This window comes from Acipenser ruthenus, chromosome 36 (assembly GCF_902713425.1).
Source record: "Acipenser ruthenus chromosome 36, fAciRut3.2 maternal haplotype, whole genome shotgun sequence".
Taxonomy (NCBI): Eukaryota; Metazoa; Chordata; class Actinopteri; order Acipenseriformes; family Acipenseridae; genus Acipenser; species Acipenser ruthenus.
Genome location: NC_081224.1, coordinates 5788319 through 5812435, shown reverse-complemented (window position 1 = coordinate 5812435; position 24117 = coordinate 5788319). Strand labels below are relative to the sequence as shown.

Here is a 24117-nt window from a genome sequence, read left to right as displayed (position 1 = left end):
AGCTGCGCTTGGTCTCAGGCACGCTGCTGCAAATATCAGGCTTCCAAGGGCAAGCCCTGGGTTGAAGCCGGGCAGGCCTTATAGTGGCATGCAGACAGCTTTGGCTGTCACAGGTCAGGGTCCCAGATATGGACAAGTCTGCCTTGCTGGACGTGCCTATCTCCCCTGGCCATACATTCGGGCCAGCAGTGGAGGAGATCCTGCAACGCACCCACCGAGAACGGGAGGCGCCTCGGCAGGTGGCCTCGATGCTCCCTTCCTGTGCTCCGGTGTGAGAGAGGATGAGACGCCGGCGTCCACCTGTGACACAAACTGTGACCCGGACGGTTCCGATCCCCACTGCGCCGCATGGCGACCTGAGGCATCGCCTTCAGGCTTCCGCTGCAGCTAATAACAGGGGCCGCCTGCAAGGACGGGGCAACGCCGGAAGTGGGGCTCCAGTGCAGTAGCGTTCCAGGAGGCAGTTCCAGCGCCGCCCTAGGCAGCCTCCAAAGCAGGTTGGGCGACTGCTTTACCACTGTGGACTTAAAGGACGCATATTTTCACGTCACTATTCATCCGGCGAACAGGAAATATCTCTGCTTCGCCTTTCAGGGAAGCGTCTTCAAGTTTTCCGTGCTACCATTCGGCTTCTCCTTAGCCCCCCGCACGTTCTCAAAGTGCTTGGATGCCATCCTAGCCCCCTTGGGATCAGGGTGTTGAATTACCTGGATGACTGGTTGATCTGTTCCCAGTCGCAGGAAGGAGCAGTGGCCCACACAGGGATTGTGACGGAGCATCTATCGAGGCTGGGTCTCACCCTTAACGATGGCAAAAGCCAATTAATACCGGTGCAAAGTATGGTTTACTTTGGTCTGCGGCTGGACTCCCTTACAATGTGAGCCTACCTGTCAAATGACAGAGTGGCTGCCATTCACAAATGTCTAGCCCTGTTTCAACAGGTATCGACAGTACAACTGGTGTTGTGTCAGAAATTACTGGGTCTGATGGCCGCAACTTCATCAGCCATCCAGCTGATGCACATACTCCACATGCACCCAATTCAGGCGTGGCTCAGTGCCTTCCGGCTACATCCCAAATGCGACAGACACTGTCGGCTGACCGTGTCTCGCATATACTGGCAAGCCTCGCACCTGCGCAAAGGTGTAAGGATGGGAGTGATCTACAGCCGTCAGGTGGTGACGACAGATGCATCCAACTCGGGTGATTGTATTGATTGTATTGAAAAGGACAGGTGATTGTACTGAAAAGGACAGGCAGGATTATAGGCTATATTTCATAAATAAATATGTATTGAAATAACCCGGTTTTGGCACTTCCAGGTAAACGTGTTTATAATGATCAATGTCTTGTCAATATGCAGCTCAAACGCTATCAGTATATCAAATACATATATTTAGGAAAAGTCGCGAACGGGCATGCGCATTACATTCCGGAACGCAGAGTAATTTAAATTTTAAAACCCAAAATGGTCAAATTGACCGGCTTGGCGCTTCTAGTGTTAAACTTTTTAAAAAGTCACCAGGATTTGACAACTGGCATGAAAATGATACAAAGTAAATGCAAACAACAAGTACAGTAGTTAATATTTCACAACTATACCAACTGTATCTCAAAGTGATATGAGCTAGGTGTCAGCTCTTAAATTGAATTTGAGAGCTGTCTTTCACCATAGACAGCTGTAATGCAGGCTTGATTAACATTCATGTCTGTTTAGAGCCAACACCATCTTGTTCACAGGTACTGCGTATTTACAGCAATACAAAATCAGACATGATTAGATGGCCCAGAAGCTGATCTAGCCTGTGTTATATATGTCTGTGGCGATTACAACACAAGAGCTGCAACCTAATTGTGGTCACCTTAACTTTAAACACAATTTAAACACCAATATTTGAATATTTTGCAAACAGAACCACTCAGAGTGATGAGTGAGTGAGTGAAGAAACCATAAAAAGGCAAAGACAGTACAAAAATATTATTTTAAATGACTTACTGTTAATTGTCTTACCTGTTTATTATCCATTATGTATGTTCTGTAGGGTTATCAGTGGTATTTGCTTAGGTCATTGTTTACTATGCTTAACAACTATTCTGTTGCACAGGTGTCAGTGTACAATGCTTAACTTATGGGTAACACTAATATCTTTCCCCACCTAACTTTAATAAATGTGTCTTGACTATTTTTCAGAATCAGTTTTTACTACCATAGTTGTAGAAATACAGCTTTTAGGATCTTTTCTGAAGCAGACCCTGTGGTTGTAAATATTTTTCTCGAATAGTTAGTAAACCGGGTAAATATGATTTAAACAGAAACAGCAACAGAGAATAGTTAAGAAGTCACTAATAGGATATCAGGGGAGAAATTCAATTTTATGAAAATGGTATCATGTGATTGAAGTTAACAAACGAATTCCTTAGGTTGTGGTATTTTTTTATTATTTTTTATTATTATTATTTATAAGCCATGTATTATTAAGTTATTTAATATGAATTATTAAATATCAATGACAAGTCGTGAACAATGGTAAATATTAATAATCAATTTACATTGTATTAAAACAATAATATTAACGGAAATATTAGTCAGCTAGCTTTAACAGTTACAAGATAATTTATCACTCTTACCTGAAGTGTAGAAATCTCTTTCAGACAAAACCGGAGATATAAAAATTCACTGTCCTGTGCAGATTCTGTAGGTTATATAGGGATCCCAGCAAGCAGGTTTTATGCCTTATGTGGTATGCAGCAATGCAGCTCTATAGCATTACTCACTGCTGTGCTATTCATTTTAACACACACTTTACTTTCATTCGTAATAGGTATAAAACAACTGAGTTATGCCACATATGAGATCATTCTCTTTACCCCTCGGGGCCCTACATTCACTTATTTCCTCATAAGGTTAAATCCAGAGAACTAATAACAGGAAATTCTCTTCTCTACTATTCCATAACTCACTGCATTTAATGTTCATTTGAACCCTTCACTGGAGGGTGAAATTGTGAAATTGTTCCCACTCCTTCAACAGTTTCCTTTACTCTCATTAACCAACCAGCTGCTTCAACGACTGACACGCTTCCACCAGTAACATGCTGAGGTGACTTAGGAAGTGTAAAACTGCATCCACACTGGACACGAGCGACGCGAGCAAATCATTTAGAAGTCACTGCAGTCAAATGGGAGTATCCACACCAGCAGCGAGCGACGTTGCTTTGAGAAAATTCTGCATCGCTAAAATAGAACCTGTTTCTATTTTTTATAGAAACTGACCAATCAGTAGCAAGGTTAACACCCTTGCCACACGTCAAACACACGCCTCAAAACAAGTTAATCATGGATGACGAAAAGACATCCAGAAGAAAGACAATGTCTGGGTGGCTTGCAGGTGGTGCATTTAGCAGCACTGAGACATTTTCCTTCCGATTATGCAAGTTGCATAAAATTAGGTTTATTATAAGCAAAAATAAACCAACACATACATGCAGTCTACATATCCAGCATTTAAATGAAAAATGTGAATTTTTGCTGGCACAAAAAAGGTCCTGCATTCACACAATTGAACACATGTTTTTGAATAACCTTATTCCGGATTTGCTTTGAATGTTCCTTCGTCTTCATGATGTAGTTTTTGTTAGGAAATGTACTAACCAACTGTGGGACCTCCCAGAGACAGGTGTATTTAACCTGAAATTATGTGAAACACCTTAATTGCACACAGGTGGACTCCATTCAACTAATTATGTGACTTCTAAAGACAATTGGTTGCACCAGAGCTTATTTAGGTGTGTCATAGCAAAGGGAGTGAATACTTATGCAATCAATTATTTTCTGTTTTATATTTGTAATTAATTTAGAACAATTTGTAGATTTTATTTTTCACATTGACATTATGGACATTTTTTGTGTTGATCAGTGGCAAAAACTCCTAATTAAATCCATTTTGATTCCATGTTGTAACACAATAGAATGTGGAAAAGTCCAAGGGGGGTGAATACTTTTGAGAGCCACTTTATACCAATAAAATAATGTTGTTGAAAATATCAGTTCAACTATATTGCTATTGTCCAGCTGTCTTCTGACAGCTGGAGATGTTCCGGGCTTCAAATCAGACTAGGACTACTACTGGGACTACGGGGAAAAAAAAAAAATACTACGACTACAACTGTACAATTACTACTAATAATAATGATAACAGTAGAACTGTTGGATCTATAGGGATGTTCAATAACTCTGATCTATAGAGTTTACAAGTCCAGCCTTTATTTTACAACAGAGTTGCCGGAGGTCAGGGTGGTAACCAAACAAGACCTGTTTGTAATGAGACAGCCCATCTCTAGTATGTCCAATAGGAATGCATGGGCGAAGTCATGTGTTAATTTCCAGTCTTTTTGATCCTTTCCAAGTCACGTCTGGTGTGGATTGACATTCGGCGACTTTGCTTGTGTCGCTCTGTCCAGTGTGGATGCAGCTTAAGTGTAACAGATTGTCTGAGACTTGGACATTTGTTTACCCTAAAATAGTACCAAACATCTTGAAACAGCAAGTGGAAGTGCACCCCAGGTAAACTGCACGGAGTGATTACAATCACTCTCTCATTCAAGTGGAAGTGCACCCCAGGTAAACTGCACGGAGTGATTACAATCACTCTCTCATTCAAGTGGAAGTGCACCCCAGGTAAACTGCACGGAGTGATTACAATCACTCTCTCATTCAAGTGGAAGTGCACCCCAGGTAAACTGCACGGAGTGATTACAATCACTCTCTCATTCAAGTGGAAGTGCACCCCAGGTAAACTGCACGGAGTGATTACAATCACTCTCTCATTCAAGTGGAAGTGCACCCCAGGTAAACTGCACGGAGTGATTACAATCACTCTCTCATTCAAGTGGAAGTGCACCCCAGGTAAACTGCACGGAGTGATTACAATCACTCTCTCATTCAAGTGGAAGTGCACCCCAGGTAAACTGCACGGAGTGATTACAATCACTCTCTCATTCAAGTGGAAGTGCACCCCAGGTAAACTGCACGGAGTGATTACAATCACTCTCTCATTCAAGTGGAAGTGCACCCCAGGTAAACTGCACGGAGTGATTACAATCACTCTCTCATTCTGCTCAGCTAGCTAGGATTTCAAGAACTTATAAAATAAGGATTGTCCGGATAACAATTTGTTCAGTAAATTTGATTAAAAAAAGGGCAATGTGAATTATCCAGACTTCCTCTCTTCCATCCTTCCTTTTCCATGGCATTTATTTTGTTTGGTTGAGTTTCAAGAAAAATACAGACCTCCACAGAATTAGATGAAGAGCAATTTTGACTTGCAGGCAGCTCCCAGACATTGAAGATAATAGGGGGTTTGGCAGGAGGTAATTGCAGTGTAAGAGCCATCCCCAGCAGGTGCAAATTATACTAATTTGTATTAACATCTTGCCATTATAATTATTATTTTTTAGTCTCGGGGGGTGGGGGGTGGCGTTCTTCCCTTGGCATTGTACACCTATAATTTTAATTAAGAGATAAGGATGTGATCATTTGTATTGCTACAGTATGGTTAAGATTGTTAATAAGCAGCACATCTTTGATTAAGAAGACATACGTAATATACTGCAAAGTTGTAGAAAATCAGTTTTATTATCATTTTTGTTTATCTATTTTACAACCATATAACATTAATGCATTCTGTGTAGGAAGCCTTAATATTTTTTATGTATTGTCATATTTTGCAGTTTGGACTTGCTCAAACTATATAAAATTATTTGTATCATGACCTCAACACACATAGTATTAACTTAATATAAATCTTTAACTTAAAATAAATCTTTTGAATAGTCAGTTTTAGAAATGCCGCTCTCCAAAACTTTTACAAATACATATACTTATACATATACAAATATAACAAAGTATATTGCAAGAATTCCTCAGATGCGTTTCTTATATTTATAAGGGTTTTCCTTACTGAAGAAGAGCATTGAAACATCATATTCAAATGAGACATTGCAGTTCCCTTTCTCTGCATCTTTTTTTTGTGGGTTATACCAATAATTTAAGACCCATAAATGTAACAATATATTTATCTCAAGACCATTTGTCATTGGCACACCAGGAGAGACATTAAAAGCATAAGACCTTTCAAAGGCACTGAAAAGCATAAACAGATTATTTAGAAGCTATGATAAATTTTAACAGGGATACAAATCTGTGTATTTATTTTTATGTTCAGTTCAATTTTACGTACCTCCAAAAAGTCATGTGGCTTAGGTTTCTGCATGAGTGAACTGCTGTCTTCATATTTGATACAGTCAGGTTCCTTTGTGTGTGCTGTGCAGGAAAGGATATGCACTGCCACGTTGCCACGGATTTGGTACATCGCCGTATTCTGTGATTCTTCATTTTTAACACCTAGATCGTGTGGTCAGACGTATTCTAAAGTTAGCCAAGCAACTTGGTACAGGAATCGCTTGGTTTACATGCAGTTTATAAACTCCAAATTCTCTCTCCATCGTGACTATAGGAAGTGTGCAGCCAAAAAATAAGGTTGTTTTTTTTTTGCATGGAATCAAGTTGGAAAGCCTTACCATATGTAGCCCTAGCAAGCTTCATTGACCAAAGAAAAGAACAAAAAAAGCATACAACCTTTTCATTAAGTTAATTTTTTTATCCATTTTCAGGTGACCCCTAAAATGATAGTGCTTCATAATTTTGTTGTGTATACAAATACTGAAGCTACTACAATGTCAATATATATATATATATATATATATATATATATATATATATATATATATATATAGTATAATAATAATAATAATAATAATAATAATAATAATAATAATAATAATAATCAACCAATCCCTCTAAAAAGCATAGAATTTTAAAATGATTTGTATCCTTATTTTCATGTTTGGTGATCGGATAGCTGATTGCTTTAAGTTTAGACTACTCCTTAGCACTAAGATAAGATACAATTCATGTTACACTAGTTTTAAGTAGCATCTATCATGGGTACCTACTAAGAACAAAAGAAGCCACATTTATACCCCAAAATGTATTAAATTAGCATAGCGGGTGAATTACCTTCTACTGAGGAATTTGTTGAACTTGTATGGGCTACTTACTAGTATACTGGATCCCAATACAAAAAATACAATAACATTTTACTGGCAAAAGCCTTGCCACTGTGGAATTCAAATGCAGGTTATTATTATTGTTATTATTGTTATTATTATTATAAAACCATTATGCAGTGGGAAATGTGAGCGAGTAAGGTAGCCTATTGTAGATTTGCTACCAGTGTTTTGAACATGTACTCTACTAAATATTTTGACTGGATATGTTTTATATCATTAATGTAAAGTGTTGGATTTGAGGATCAGAATTGCTGAAGCTAACCCTCTGTAGGAAATGTTGATTTTTTTTTGGTATTTGTGTAAAATTATGTCTGGGTTTTTGTTTTGTTTCTCTTTGTATTATTTATTTATTTATTTTTGGGTGGCCAATGAGGCAGGCTGCACTTGCGGTTCTTCCACACAACTTGTAAACCCAGTTTAAGAAAGCTGCACGATTTGCCAAATTGCAACACTGTCAGAAACATTTAAATATACCCTCCCATATTTTAATATTAATTACGTTGTTGAATTTTGAAGGAGAATTTCTCTCCCTAAAAGAAAACTACATGTAAACCGGAATTGCCTCAAAGGTACCACATGCCAAAAAGGTGAGCTTATTTTTTGTTTTACGTGAAAACCAAGCCAATGACATTTCACAGTTATCTTGCCGAATGTATTCTTCTTGATGTTTACAATCACTTTGTATATCATTTTCAGTCATAAAGAATACATTAGATACGATAACTGTGATATTACAGACCCTTCCATATTGAGCTGTGTTTTAGTAGTCCTTTTAGGGGAACGGTTACACAAAATTAGAAATTGTGTGATTTGTTTTATTGGCATCTTGAAAAACTGTGTGTGGAGGTGCTTTTTGAAACTCTTCTCTCGTTTCGTTTCTCCATTCTCAGGCTGTCCTCTCTCTCTCTCTCTCTCTCTCTCTCTCTCTCTCTCTCTCTCTCTCATAGTGCCAATGGAGATTAATAACTAATTAAACCCTCTTTAACAGGCATGGACTGCAGTTCAACAAGCTACATAATGAATCCTGCTCCACTTGGGTGAGGGAAGGGGTGTTAAAGGGCTGGGGAAAAAACAAGAAACAAACAAAAAACAGCCAGACAACTAAGACCAACCAAAAAAAAAAACCTGATAAAAAAAGAAAGAAAGGAAGGAAGGAAGGGAATGGAGGAATAGGAAGAAAGAAAATACTAAACCAAGGGAGTCAGACAGATGGTTTAATCTCTTTTTTCTCTTTTTTTCCTTGCACCTGTTTTTTCTTTCATTTTGTTTTTTTCTCTTTCTCTCTCTTCTCTCTTTTTTCCGACGCTTAAATAGAAGTGGACCAAAAAGGTAAACACAATGAACATAAAAACCACAGCCCCCCCTCTCCCCTTCTCTCCTCGCCTCTCCTCTCCCCCTAATCCAAGCACCTTGTTTTGTGCTCATGTTAAATGTTTACTCCTAATCCCTCCCTTTCCCCTTGCAATCTCTCCTTATCTTTCTTTTTTCTACCGTTCTCCCCTCTCTCTCTCCCATTTAATGGCTAATAAAGAATACCTCCTAAACCACTTCTAGTTCTAGAAATGCCCATTATTTGTAACTATTTCACTCCAAAACAAAGTAAACACAAATTTAAATAAATAAATAAATAAAGCAACCATAACCAGCCAATCAAGATGCAGTTCTCATCTCTACTTCCTCCTTCACTTCCTGTTTCTGTAATTAACCAACATGGGATACATTTGCCTTTTGTAACCGTTTTTTCTAGATTTTCTATTATCAGTTTTTCCAGTGTGTTGTCTGCTCTCTCTTTCTCTATCTCTTGCTCACTCTTCCCCTTTTCCCTTTAGTTTGCTTCCTTCAGGGCGAGACCGTTTTTTAAAATAATAATTAAAAAAAAAACAACTCTCTTAACCTCCTCCAACCATTGGGTGCTTCCGTGTGTCTGTTATTGAACCTGCCATTCAACCAGCTCCTTTCTAATATCATGTCTCCATGACAACCAGTTCCAGGTTGCCTGGGCCTACCTCAATCACAACCACCTTCTCCCACCTCTTGTTATTTTGATTGTGTTTCTGGTTTGTTTTATCAAATTAAACCTTACATTTACTTTATAATTTTGTTAAAATAATTTCCATATTGTTATTGCTCCCTTTTCTTTGAATATTAATAATTATGTGTTTGTTTTTTCTCCCCCCATAGAAAACTGTTATTAATTTCCCCTTTGATTTCCCTTTGATTGTTAACAACCAATCCCTCATGACAAAATGATAAAAAATATATTTGTTACATGTTCTGGGTAAACTCCACACTGAGCAATGAGAAGAAACCTGGAATATGTCCACAATGTAATTGTATTTCATAGATTTCATTTTGGACAACACATTTGATCATATGCTTGGTTTTTACCTAAAACATGTATATATTTTCAAATATGCAATATATTTTAAAATACTGTGTATGTGTATTTATGAGATAGATAGATAGATAGATAGATAGATAGATAGATTATCCTTGTAAGGATTTACTTACATTTTTTCTTCATGCAGAATAAATTTAAGAATCTAAAAAAAATAAGTGTCAGATTCATGCTTTCCACATGTGAATGAGTTTATCACACAGTTGAAGGCAGCCTATTAACACATGTGTTGTGTTTGCTTGGCAGGCCTTCCTAACAAGTGTGATAAAAGTTATTATCACACACATTACTTGTAAAAACAGAAAGAAAGATTATACTAAAGTACCTCGTCAAATGCATAATGTTGACAATATGTTGTGTGTATATATATGTGTGTGTGTATATATATATATATATATATATATATATATATATATATGAAGTGGATGCACTATATATGATTTTGTTCTAAACTCTTTCAATTACTGAGTTTAGTAAAGATCCTTAAACATGTCCACATATATTATATTGTTTTATATACAGAGAAGACTGAACTGCCATTCAGATTTTACATTTGATTGCTTTTGTGGAAATTTTACTCTTCTTTTAAAGATACGTTCTCTTCATTTAAACTTTATATATATTGCATATCTGATAACAATATGTTGCCATTGGTTACCATTGTGATGTCATCTGCAACATTTCCACCTCCTAATAAAACAGTTAATTTGCCTTTTGTCTGTATAATATTTGGTTATTTTTTATATGTTGTTTGAAATACAATGATATGTGATAATTCACCACAAGTAGAGGATCTGTGGTTAGGCCATCCACACTAAGTTATTGGGCCATATTTGAAGTGTTTACACCAGTCTTTAATTAACCATTATTTGAAAGCCTGTTCATTTTTTACAAAACTAGAACAGCAACCATGTAATATAATCTCTTCAGCACTCTCAACGTGCTTGTTTCTCATTTTGTAACATTAAGATGTGTTTTCTCTTTAAAGAAAATAGGACTTAGTTAAAGGTTAGTTAAAGAGGAAACGCTTTGAAAATATTCACCATTATATTTGAATGTAAAACTATAAGAAACTTATAAGAAAAAAGACAAGCCGACAAAGGTATGCCTTCATCATAAAAAGGTTGCATATTTGACTTTAAAATTCTTGATTGAGTTTTTGAAGTAATAGATTAAGCTTCTATTATAGCTGACAAATAAAAAGGTCAAACAATTTACCAGGATATCAAAAGATATACACAGTATTTTTAAAATGTTATGTGAGTGTTTGAAACATACTTTTCCAAATCCTTTTCAACAGAATTGTGATGTATTTGATATTTATATATTTGGTTAATAATCATATGTGGAATTAAACTGCACAGTTTACCAAGCATAATGCATAGAAACTCAGCGAAAAGCTTTCAGCTAAACACTTTCCTTGTCAAATAACAATTCCCACTAATAACGTGTTGAGAGTGTGCAGCAGGAAAACATGCCTTTCTCTCGTTTCAGCTTCTACATGTATGAAATCTGTTCAGTTTCGTGCCACATATTACACATGAACCAGATTACTTGAATAACAGTTGAAATGATAAAATCACAATTGTGCTGAAAAAGTGCTGAGAATTTGTACGTCATGTGAAATCCTGGCTTATTGATTTAGAATTGATTTCAGTTTTTTTTATTCGTTCTTTCCTTTTTTCTTGGTGAGCAGTGCTACAGCCATGACACATGACTCTGACCATGCAGAATGTGAGAAATTTGCATTTCTGTCACTAACTGGGCTGTAATTAGCCATGATTCCCTGCTATTTTAATTAATTGACCGTCTTAGCTTATCCAAATTCAAACTGTATTTTTTTTTAATTAATGTATTTATTTATGTATTTTTTCATTGTCTGAACCTTCATTTATAATCATATTAAATCCACTCAGGGACTATGATTCTGGTTTAAGCGGTGCTGATGTGCTAAATCTCTCCTGTCGGCACTGCCAGATTCCCTGTCGCACTTGCAGAGTGAACAGAGAAAATGTGCCAATTGGCATCAGCTTGGAAGCACCTGTGCTGGCTGTTTTGTGTAAATGGTTTATCTCTCATAACTGATTTCATATACTGTATTATATAAAAGTTGCATCTTCCCATTTCAGTCACAACTGTCTGACCCACTTTAATAGAGGGCTTATAGTTATTTAATAAATTCATAAATTACTGCTGATTTAAGAGGATAAAACACAACTCCCTAATACAACTTCCCTAAAGGTATTTGTGGATTGTCACATGCAGCATTTTGAACACATTGCAGACTTCAATTCAGCACCGTCCTGGCTTCCCATGGTGGGCCTACCGCCTTATTGGCAGTGTTATGGCAGGTTTATCTATTTTTTTCCCCCACAGGTGATAACCTTTACAAGCAAGGTGATGTGTAGTGTACATAGTCACATAGGAGATGCAGCTTTTTAAAGTTTACATTGTCCCCCCTACAGGTGAGGTCATGTCATTGCAAGTCTTACTTGCTTTTGGCTTTCTCTAATTGGGTTCTTAAGTCTTTAATTACTTTTTTAGTTCCAGAGTTTCATATTGGATTTTCCTGACGTTGATTAATGATTACTAAGTAATAATAACTACCTCCCCCCCACAAATGAATTCAGGTTTTGCTTGTTATTGTACTTTGCTGAACATGAGATATTTCCATTCTTCACACCTTCAAACACTGACATCTTAAGAGCAGAGACATTTTAATTCACACACACATTAGGACTTCACATTGACTCATATCTTTTTTGAATTTGCACCTACAATACACATTTAGTTTAAGACTGAACTGCTAATTCACTCCTTAAAACAAAGGGTGGTCCCTCTAGTCCAGAGCAGGCTTGAGGCATGGAAACTGAACTGCTCCCTCACCCCCCTAAGAGAAAGGGTAGTCCAGGGCAGGCTTGAGGCATGGAAACTGAACTGCTCCCTCACCCCCCTAAGAGAAAGGGTAGTCCAGGGCATGCTTGAGGCATGGAAACTGAACTGCTCCCTCACCCCCCTAAGAGAAAGGGTAGTCCAGGGCAGGCTTGAGGCATGGAAAATGAACTGCTCCCTCACCCCCCTAAGAGAAAGGGTAGTCCAGGGCAGGCTTGAGGCATGGAAACTGAACTGCTCCCTCACCCCCCTAAGAGAAAGGGTAGTCCAGGGCAGGCTTGAGGCATGGAAACTGAACTGCTCCCTCACCCCCCTAAGAGAAAGGGTAGTCCAGGGCAGGCTTGAGGCATGGAAAATGAACTGCTCCCTCACCCCCCTAAGAGAAAGGGTAGTCCAGGGCAGGCTTGAGGCATGGAAACTGAACTGCTCCCTCACCCCACTAAGAGAAAGGGTAGTCCAGGGCAGGCTTGAGGCATGGAAACTGAACTGCTCCCTCACCCCACTAAGAGAAAGGGTAGTCCAGGGCAGGCTTGAGGTTATGTCTGGAAGCTCACATCGCTTGTCCTCTACTTACTTTCCGCACACATTAACTATTCATAAACTTTTCAGTCTCAAGTACTGCCAGACAGGTGCTTTCTATGGGCGTTAAACACACACACTAAATATAGACACTTTACCTCGACTGTTGTTGCACTTATATGATTGGTCAGTTGAAGACTTATCTCGCAAAGCTGGAGGATTTCCTTCCCATATGTGGTACATTATGCCAGAACTGTCCCACATTACTACAGCCAACATGTTTTTAACTGTATATTTTGGTGTACTTAGTGAGTAAGGAGTCTGTGTGTGGTTAAACAGACAAGAAATTACCCAACCCCAGTAATTCTGCATTTATGTATTTATCTTATTGGAGTAATGAAGAAATTAGAGGCTGGTAAAGCCTGAGGAATGATGCGCCCAAGAACATTTTAAACATTTCTTTGACACGGTACATCAGTGCTGTCCTGGCTGTCCGTGGTGGCCCTACACCTCAGGGCTATTGCAGGGTCATCAAGAACTATTGTAGGGTTTCTATGAACTATTAGTAAGGAAATGTCAAGTGGTTATACAAAGTGGTCAGAATTTGAAAGTCATGGCTGTAACCTGATTGTATAAAGTCATATAAGTAATAAGAAAAAAAAACTGTTAAAAAAAAAACTACAGACCAGTTCAGTGATATATGGGGCACTATTAACCGCTGTTGTCTTCTTTGTGAAGTAGAACATATTCTCGAATGAGTTGATCATGGTTTGGCTGTGGCTAGTCATATGAAATCAGGTCTTACAATGTTAATGTTTCTCAAAGCCACAGTAGGCCATGGTGAAAAAAGTTGGTATGGTTGGTGCTTGGCATGAGTCTGTCATAGCACCAATGTTTATGCAAATGACACAGTTGTGTTTTGTTTTTCTATTTTAGGCATCTAGGTCTATTTAAAATAAATGTATGTACTTATTAATTTGAACAATTCTGTCACTAGTCCCAATTTGGAATGTGCAGATATTTCAAAGACGATTCTATATCTGACACATTGCTGCTGCTTCCAAGGTGTTTCAAAGCACTCAAGCTGCAATTCAACAGCAAAGGTACCAGGATGCAGTTCATCTATAGTGTTGTGTTTGCACTATTTGCAATATTCAGTATTAACATAAAAAAACACAAAGAACCAAAATATTCTCAACACAAAGCACGGAGTACAATAAGCTAACAATAGGTCAGAAAACTGAAGCAATTGGTTAGCAACCTTTTGTTGTGCACGATGATCAGCATTTTCTCGGGTTTAACCCGAATTTGAAAATTATACAAAGAATAGACATGCCATGGCAACACCCACTATGGCCCATTGTGCCTGCTATACCAAACCTTTTCCCCCAAGGTCCACTACCTGCCAAGAGTAAATTCCTCTCCCTAAATAACAGTGAACTGGATCAATTCTAAGAACTAAAAGTGCAGATGTGAGAATTATATGAATTTATCCTTTGTTTTGTCTTTTTTCTCTCTTTTTTTCTCGTGATTTCTCCAATCTCCCCTCTTTTTCCCCTACCGTTTCTAGTTTTTGTCTGTCCTGGAACGCTATTGAAAGTACAGGACCCTAGTTCCATGCAAGAAACAGAGCACCAAGCGGGCGCGTGGTGCAAAGACCCTCTGCAAGCAGGCGATCGCTTATACATCATGCCTTGGACCCCGTATCGCACAGATACCCTGAGTGAATATGCCTCTTGGGACGACTACATCACCGGACGGCCTACCACCACTTATCGGCTTCCCAATCGCGTAGACGGCACTGGGTTTGTGGTTTACGATGGGGCCGTTTTCTACAACAAAGAACGGACTCGCAACATCGTAAAGTACGATTTGCGGACCCGGATCAAAAGTGGCGAGGCCATAATTGCCAATGCCAATTACCACGACACCTCTCCCTACCGCTGGGGCGGCAAATCTGATATCGACTTGGCAGTGGACGAGAACGGACTCTGGGTGATTTATGCCACCGAATCCAATAACGGACGCCTCGTTGTCAGCCAGGTGAACCCCTACACCCTGCGATTCGAAGGTACTTGGGAGACAGGTTATGATAAACGTTTGGCATCCAATGCTTTCATGGCCTGTGGAGTGTTGTACGTAGTTCGTTCGGTGTATGTTGATGATGACAGCGAAGCAGCGGGGGACTTTATTTCTTATGCCTACAACACTAATTTGAACCGTGAGGAGCCAGTCAATATTGTCTTCCCCAATCCATACCAGTACATTTCATCCATTGACTACAACCCCAGAGACAATCAGCTGTACGTGTGGAATAACTTCTTTGTGCTTCGTTATCCATTGGAGTTTGGGCCACCCGATCCTACAACAGGTGAGATGTGTTTCTGGTTATCTTGTAACATTTATTATAAACTGAAACTATCCATTGTTTACTCTTTTATCAACCCCTTGCTTACTAAATATCATGGTATCCCTGAAAAGATCTTGATAATTTGATGTCTCAATTTTGGGGGGTTAAAATGAAATATGCTACCCCTATTGCTTCTGTAGTGCTAGTAAAAAATAATGCTTGTGGCACTGCATAATATGGGGAGATAAAGTATGGTTTCTCCATCCATTCGGTCCTGCTTACATCACACTTCATTTTTTATTTATATTTAGAGAACCGCTTATCCACTACTGATAAAACGTATGAGAATCAGAATCTGTGGATGTATGAATGTGACCTGTCTGTCCATCTGCCAGTATGTCACATTTACGCTAATGATTTTACCTGTATAATACCCTGTTGTGATTAAACTTGCTAAGGAGATTGTTTAGCACATATTTTCAGAATCCTCGGATATATGAAGGAACCTGTGGTCAATCCAAAGAAAAGCAGGTGTCAAGCGCATTTAGATAGCAGAGATTAGAAATTGTGAAAATCTACCATTGCAGCACTCAAAATAATTGCATAAATCTTACCTGTCATGCACTTCCTTAAACTACATAGATCTCACATGTCCAGTTTTGAAAGAAACACATGTTACTGCAAACATGTATGTTCATTTTAAAACATGATATCTGGTATTACTTTAAGTTAAAGGAGGCTCTCAGTTTCTATACCTTGTTCTCACATTATCTGTTTTCACTTGTACTTCCTGGGTCATTTCACCTCAATGGTGTCTCCTGGGTTAAAGCATGTTACTGGCTGCAAAGAATGTCAGTCAATAGGGGAAACAGTTATTTGGTTATTGACTCTGCAAGGTGATGTCCAATAATCTGGATCAATCATTCTTAATCATAACACATCTGCTTCAGAATCATTAATAAAAACCCTTAAAAATTAGACAATGATTAATCCCAAATGTTAAATGACTGCCTAACAAAAAACATTATACATTGTTTGATGATCATTCAGGATGTTATTTGATGATATCAGATCATTAATATAAATCATAAACTGTAACATTTGCCTTTATAATGATGTGTAACTCAGTATTATTTTTAATACTAGCGAATGTGATCTTTTCTGTGGACGTTGCTTTTAAATTTCATTATACTGTCAGTTTCATTTGTTGGGAGTTCTCTAGTGGCCCGCCTGGTAAAGGCTGGGCTGCATGGTGTGCAAGGTGAGTCCTGCGATCAGGGAAGCGCAGATTCCTGGCTGTGCCAAACTGGTGGTCTTGTCTGGGAAGTGTTTCTGTCACTATCATGACAGTCAGCTCGCTACAGTGACCCCTACTGGTCAGCTAGCACATTGAGTTCCGCAGGGGCTAGTAGATCCCACCACCCTGGGTGTAAAGAGCATGCTGACTAGCTATAATACTGGAAGTAATTACAGAAAATAATTCTGCTTTGAAACACCCTTGGGCTTAGTGAAAAGGAAAGTGGATATCCCTAAATAACTTGTCAGGAAATGTTATTTTGTGTCTTTTGGATTCAGATACACTATTTAATTATTGAACATCCTCAAACCTTGATCGAATAGCAAAAATAATGTAGTCATGGTTTAAGGATTTGGCTTGGACACAAGTATGGAATTTGAACATTGGTTGCTTGTAAGGTAGCTCTCCCTCCACCTGATGTAGTACCATGGTACTGTAATACATTTCCAGTTTCTATGCTGATGTGATACCATTGAGATGAATTATGATACCAGTCACAGCCTCCCTCATACCATGTGTTTCCACAGGCAGTATGGAACCATTCCCATTTTACCTACTGAATTTCCATTGATAATCATTTGAGGTGGAAACATTATATTGTATTTTGTTTGTCCTGCTCAGGTCCACTCGCCACAACCCAAATCACTGCAACAACCTCTGTCAAACTGGTTCCCCCTATTGCCACCAATACAGCCACTTCCACCACCTCTAAACCACTCCCTGTCACCTCCCACCCCATTGGAGCAATCAACCAGATGATCCCGGATCTCCGGCCAATCACAGCCACCATTCCGGTGACACGCCGCCCCTTGCCACCCAATCAGCATGGCTTGGAACAGCAGCTGTGTGAGGAAGTAATGGCCCGGGGTGTGAAGTGGCCCTCCACCCAGCAGGGGGCACTAATCGAGAGACCCTGCCCCAAAGGATCTCGAGGTAGGTGCTCTGTTTGAGAGTTTGAGTTAACCTTTGTTACTGTAGTCATTTTCACCTGTAGGTTTACTATTGAGTTGTTCAGTGTGGAAGTTCTGTATTTATACATGCCAAAAACACATCTTTGGTTGATCTGTCAAAGAGAAAGGATGCTCCTTTCAGTCTATAGCAGTTTGAGGAATGGAGACTGAACTGCTCCCTCTCCACTCCTGAAGAGAAAGGGTGTTCCCTCCAGTCTAGAGCAGGCTTAAGCCACAGACTGATTTTTCTCTCTCACCCTCTAAGAGAAAGGGTGCTCCTTCTAGTTCTAGGCAGGCTATACGCATGAGATCTGAACTGCTCACCCCCTCATAGAAAGGGGTTCCCTGCAATGCAGGGCAGTCTTGTGGCTAGCAAATCTACATGCATCAAATGTGCGATAATTGTGATGTAGTGCCAAATGCTAAAGGAAGCGAAAATACATATTAAGCAAAGAAGCTGTGGCCAAAAGTTTAGTATAACCCAATATAATGAACCAATTCTGCTTCATAATGTTGAATGAAACCTACAGAATAATGTTCAGTTAACATATTGAATCACATAGCGATTTGTAGTTTTCCATATACTTAATGAAAATCTGACAAAAATTGAAAAATGTGACATTTTGAAATCTAACATGAAATACTGTACTACTATTATGGCTTCTGGTGGACTTTTGCTGTATCATTTTGTAGTTTCTTTGGTTGCATAAGAGATCTAAATCTAAATAAGTTTTTTATTATGTCACAATCCTAAAATCCTAGGTGATGCAAAACTTTTGGCCTTAGCTGTAGGTTGAAAAGAAGTGTGGAATCAGCACAGAGGCAGATGAGATTAATAGAGCAGGCTTTGGGAGATGGTTGAGAACAGATAATGCTTGTAACCGACCAGGTGCTTGTACGAGGTAATTAGAAAGATGTGTGAAGTGATGAATCACCCAGGAAAGACCTGATAGCAATTCAAAACCTGTGTGGCTTCTTAAACACTTTCTGCTAGTCTGTAAGTGTCTGCCTGTGTGATATATACCGTTAGTTTCTTATTTTTAAGAGCAAGTAGCTTCAGATGTCAGTTTATTAATAAACCAAAATTCTAACTGAACAGACTTTCTCATTCTATTCCAATGATGTGACAAAATGACCTTTCAGCTTGGCTGGTCCAACCTACCCAGCCTCTCCATTTATATGTAGGTTGGGCCTGCAAAGTTGAAAGGCCACTGTCCCATGGTTTTAAAGGAATTAGATATTCAGTGCTAGTCAGATATTCAGTGCTAGACACTGACTCAGTATCGGAGAAACATCATAAAAAGGCTTCACTGATTGTTTAACATGCAGCACACTGTTTAACATGCAGCACACCTGAAAATGACCTGTACTTGGGAGAAACAGAGTCACGTATTTAGGCCACCTCAGTTTAAAGGCCACCTCATGACTAAGACCTTTGTCTATGATTTGTCTATTGACGATAATGGAAAGTCACACTTAATATCAATGTAATTCTTCATATGTATTTTTTGTATACAACTGTAAATTGCCCTGGATAAGGGTGTCTGCTAATACGTAAATAAATAAATAAATAAATAAATAAATAAATAAATAATAATGACACCCCTGCATTCAGTACAAGGCCACCATCTTCAGTCCCAAGCTTATGAAGTCTCTGTTAAAATGACCTTTAGAATAAACCAATATGCTGTGAACTACCAACTTTCTTTATTACAACTCGAATGCAGCATGGATTTATTTTGTAATTGAATCTGTGTAGAGGTGCTTACACTCTGAGTTCACGAGCTGCTCTTCAGGTCTAGTTGCCTGCCATAGACATATGTAACACAGGTTAGATAGGCAGCTTTATATTAGTAAATGCCAGCGGCATCTAGAGCACTGCTGTGTATTGACAGTAAAACAAACACTAGTTGGTGCTGGGTCATACATGTATGAAGACACTTTGATTGATGTCACCTATGTTACATATACAACAGGCAATTAAAACTAAAGAGCAGCTCCTGAAGTATGATGTAGGCACCTTAAAATACCTACAAAAATATCCAATAAGAACCACTTAGAATAATGTAAAATGAAGCTGAAGCAGTGACAGTGAAGTCTTTAAAAGCCAAGTATATGCACCAAAAGCACATGTAAAGGGTCGTCTAAAGTGGAATTCAATGAGGGTAACATCCCCATGTCTTTATATATTATAATGATAATCAATATTGTTAAATTGGAGCCTCCATTTCCTTCTGTGTTGTTTTGTTAAGTGCCTTGCAGCCATCCTGCTGCCAGACTGCTTGTGATGAAAGTTTATCTGTTTTTTTTTTTCCATTACCTTTTCAAAATGATTCTTAACAGACTTGAAATCTGAGGGAAAAGAAAGGATTTTGTGAAAGGTCAGGCAATTTGAAAATAATTATGTTGCCAACCAACCAACACAGAATTACATTACAAACACTAAGATTCGAAATGTCTTCTTGCTAGCAGCTTTTAATGGACTGGCAGGCATAGTGTAAATTTTAATCACTGACGTGTGTGATGATAAATAATGTTATTTTTTCACCTCTGACACACCTGTGGAAATAGTTTATCAATACCATTAAATTACTAGACGTCTAACTTTGTAGCATTGATTAAACATGCCATTGCCTTCCACAAGAGACCTTGTCATTTTACTTCTCTAATGTGCCTGTGGCAAGGTCTTCATTGGGCAGTTGAACTCTTACGAGATGTCAGTGCCAATGGCTCACCTGAGGATTATTTTACTGGTAACACACATAGTCATAAACTTCCCAGTTGCAAGTTTTCATAATTTGAATAAAGATTTAAATAGAATAATTTAAAGGGGAGGCTGTCTGACCACCTGTCTGTCTGTCTCACTTTCTGCTTGTATCTGGAAGAACCCCTTGTCTGTGATAGCATTTTTAAGGATATTATGTATTTCATAATATTATATTTACAGTCATGGAAGAGAGTATATTTGCCACTGATACCTCTATATAACAATTTGCCTGTCTAATTACTAACCAGGCCCAACCTTACTTAGCTTCAGACAAGGTCTAATGACTGGAGACCTGAACATGGTGTTCTGATACTCAGGACTGTGTAACTGGCCGTTGCAGTTTCCATAACCCTGTGAAATTGCATGCTACTGTTTCCTCACATAATTAATGTCCCAGTTTGAAAAGAGACACAGAACATCTGGAAGCTACACGGCCCTCAGCAGAGACTCTTAATCTCTGCTAAAGATTTTCTCACTGTCACCTGCGTGTCTACCACACCCCCTGCCTCTCCTCAATCAATTACTGAGCTCTACTACACAGCCTAATCAACAGGACACCATGCAAAGAATTCTGAAGCGTGAACTCAATGCGTGGTGCAGTTTTTCAGTCTTTTATATTGTACAAAACGTGCTGTTAACCAAGGCTTTAAAATGTCTCTTATTTTTATTAGCACGAGCAGCACTGTCACAGGCCCTAACCTTCTGACTGCCACGTTGTTGTATTCCTGCTGTGTCTCAGTAAAATGGCACTTTGTTCAGTTAACATCGTTGTTAAAGCTTTTTACAAACACATCAAATTCTTAATGAAATCTTAAGAGCACGCCAGTGCAGTGACAACACATGGATTTGGACAGGAAATCAGAAATATGTAGCATCTGTGTGTGCTGTCAGTTTCAGAAACAACGCTTTATTAGGACCTGTCCGTCTACCCGATTAGATTTGGCATCACCCTGGTTTGGGGCGTGTTCACCTGGTATACCCTGGGTCCCTTGAGTAATCTGGAAGACTGAATGCATGCCATACTTTACTTACCTCCTCAACTGGAATGATGTTGCGAATCAAGTTCACCCAGCAATGCTGAACCCTGATGGCAATGGCTACATTCAGGAAGATAATGCAGTCATCCACCGCAGCAGAATTGTGCATGAATGGTTTAAAAAGCATGAGACTTCAGGCATCTTCCATGGCCAGCACAATCCCTGAATCTGTTTTCAGCTGAGGAGGTTTGGAATGAACTTGAATGATGCATTCATCTTCACAATCCTCTTCCGAACTACATTTTAATGACTGAATGAATCCCTCAGGACACCTGCCAGCACCTTGTGAAGTGTATGCCATATCTTGTCAAGGCTGTGATTGTGGCCCAACCTGGTATTAGGTACACGTCCCTAAAATAGTGGTCATATAGTGTAGATAATCCTCAGGTAAGCCATTGAAGGTACCCTGCACATCTGTCTTTTGGTTACAACACTTCACAAAAAGATCAAAACAGACCCCACGTAACCACAGACAGACATTGTGTTTTTGTGTAGACCACAATTATGTAACCCTAACCAGTACTTAAAGAGCAGCACAGAAACCAGGACCAGGGGACACAGTTAGAAATTAAGTAGAGATAGACTTAGGACAGAAGGTAAGAGACACTATATTACTGGGATCCTTAAGACCTGATCCTGCACCTGCTTAGTTAGATCTTTATTAAAACAGTGTGCTACCCCTTTACTGCTTATCGTCCAGGTTATAGATGTAGTTGATGCACATTTTGGAGTGTGGAGTAGTGGTTAGGGCTCTGGACTCTTGACCGGAGGGTTGTGGGTTCAATCCCCAGTGGGGGACACTGCTGTTGTACCCTTGAGCAAGGTACTTTACCTAGATTGCTCCAGTAAAAACCCAACTGTGTAAATGGGTAATTGTATGTAAAATAATGTGATATCTGTATAATGTGAAATAATGTATGATGTGATATCTTGTAACAATTGTAAGTCGCCCTGGATAAGGGCGTCTGCTAAGAAATAAATAATAATAAATAATAATTTTGATGTGTCTGCTTCTCTCTCTTTAGGGATTGCTGCGTTCCAGTGCATGTCTTCGCCAGTTATGTGGAACCCCAGGGGTCCTGACTTCAGCAACTGTACCTCCCCCTGGGTAAATCAGGTGGCACAGAAGGTAATCCCTCAACTCTTTAAGTCAGGGGTGTCCAATCATGGTCCTGGAGGGCCATTCTACTCCAGGTTTAACAGGATAAATGAACTAGAGTCAATTCACATTAAAACAAACTCGGATTAGACTCATTTGCTGATTTTCTACATGGTCCCAGACAAATTTAGCAGTCACTTGTTGTAAATTACTTCTTATAATACGAATTCACTTAACATGAATTTCCTGTTAGTGCAAATGAATTTGAATAAAACAAATCACTGTAGTTCAAACAGCTGATTGTAAAGCATTTTGACAAATGTATTAACTTGCATCCAGATTAGAGCCTCTGTAGTGTATTTTAATGCTGTTTTGGGACAACAGTATGCACTTCGAGTTGCCATGGTGCTTACACAGCATATTGTTGCAGACAAAAGAGGTGAAAGCGGTGCATAATGCAACACAACACAGAAAAAGAAAGATGGAGCTGCAGATCTCAACAGTTTCTCAACCATTCTGAAAAAACAGGATACTGTAATACAGGCTTATGAACAGCAAACTGGATGCAAGTCGTCAGCATTTCCGATTTGCTCAATACCCGATGTCTTTAGTGGTTTAAAAATGTCCTTGATCAGAATGGGACATGGAGATTGCAAGTGCAGTTCATTTTCAATGTATACTTCCAACTGTATTTTCAATACGTTTAAATGTATGTAATTTAGAAGAGGGTTGGAACAAAGACCAGGAATGGACAAGCCCACTTTGGCCACCCCTGCTTTAAGTCACAACGAAGCGCCCAATTAAATATGCAGTGTCCAGCCATCATTTATAACTGCACAATCACAGTGTCATGATTTTATAATGGGAAAAACAGGAAGTCAGTGGGGAGAAGCTCAGAATAAAATAAAATCCTTCCTCATTCCTCACTTAAAGAGTAAGTAGCGAGGTTCCAAAAAATATAACGTTATACATCCCCACGTGTTGCTACAAGTGTTTAGATAACATACCTGTCATATTTCTTTTCATTGTTAACATCCTGACAGCTTTTTCCACATATAATAACATGTGGAGACGTGTAACGCTATATTTTTCAGAACTCCGGTACATACTCTTTAAGACCTTTGAATCATGATTAAAATAGGTAACCAAAAATTGGGTTAAAATAACAATGTATTTGTTTATATGCTTACACATTTTTTCAACAGGAAAGCCTGGTTTAATAACTTCAGTAAACCAGAAGTTCTATTCAACATGCATGTTTATGTAAGCAGAAAACTAATTCACTGATGTTGCTTATCATATTGATTTTGTAACAAAAATGTGGGGGGGGGGGGGGGTGGCATTTTAGATTTAGATTGATAATAGATTAAACCACATCAGATTCCTTGTATCCCTGTTGTGGGCGTGAGGGGGGGTGGGGTGGTAGCTTTGTAAAATGTTTTATTCTTTTTTTTTAGATCAAGAGTGGTGAGAACGCAGCAAACATTGCGGGCGAGCTCGCCAATCACACGCGTGACAGAATCCACGCCGGGGACGTCAGCTCCTCTGTGCGACTCATGGAGCAGTTACTGGACATTCTGGATGCTCAGCTTCAAGCTCTACGCCCCGGGAATAAGGAGTCTGCCACCCGCAACTACAACAAGGTACTTCAAACCCAACCTCCAGACATGCTTACCAA

General features: G+C 38.9%; 1 protein-coding gene across 6 annotated transcripts in view; it reads left to right on the top strand.

Moving 5' to 3' along the window:
* Nucleotides 1–24117, top strand: part of LOC117965547 (adhesion G protein-coupled receptor L1-like) — a 270259-nt gene that overhangs the window by 153334 nt on the left and 92808 nt on the right. For 4 of the 6 annotated variants that reach the window (XM_059007938.1, XM_059007936.1, XM_059007935.1 and 1 more), the window contains exons 5-9: nucleotides 8445–8459; nucleotides 14510–15310; nucleotides 17208–17519; nucleotides 22366–22469; nucleotides 23897–24082. In XM_059007938.1, coding sequence (XP_058863921.1) covers nucleotides 8445–8459; nucleotides 14510–15310; nucleotides 17208–17519; nucleotides 22366–22469; nucleotides 23897–24082 — 1418 coding nt within the window. The remainder of the gene's footprint in view (nucleotides 1–8444; nucleotides 8460–14509; nucleotides 15311–17207; nucleotides 17520–22365; nucleotides 22470–23896; nucleotides 24083–24117) is intronic. The other 2 variants (XM_059007937.1, XM_059007934.1) reach the window with 1 other exon arrangement.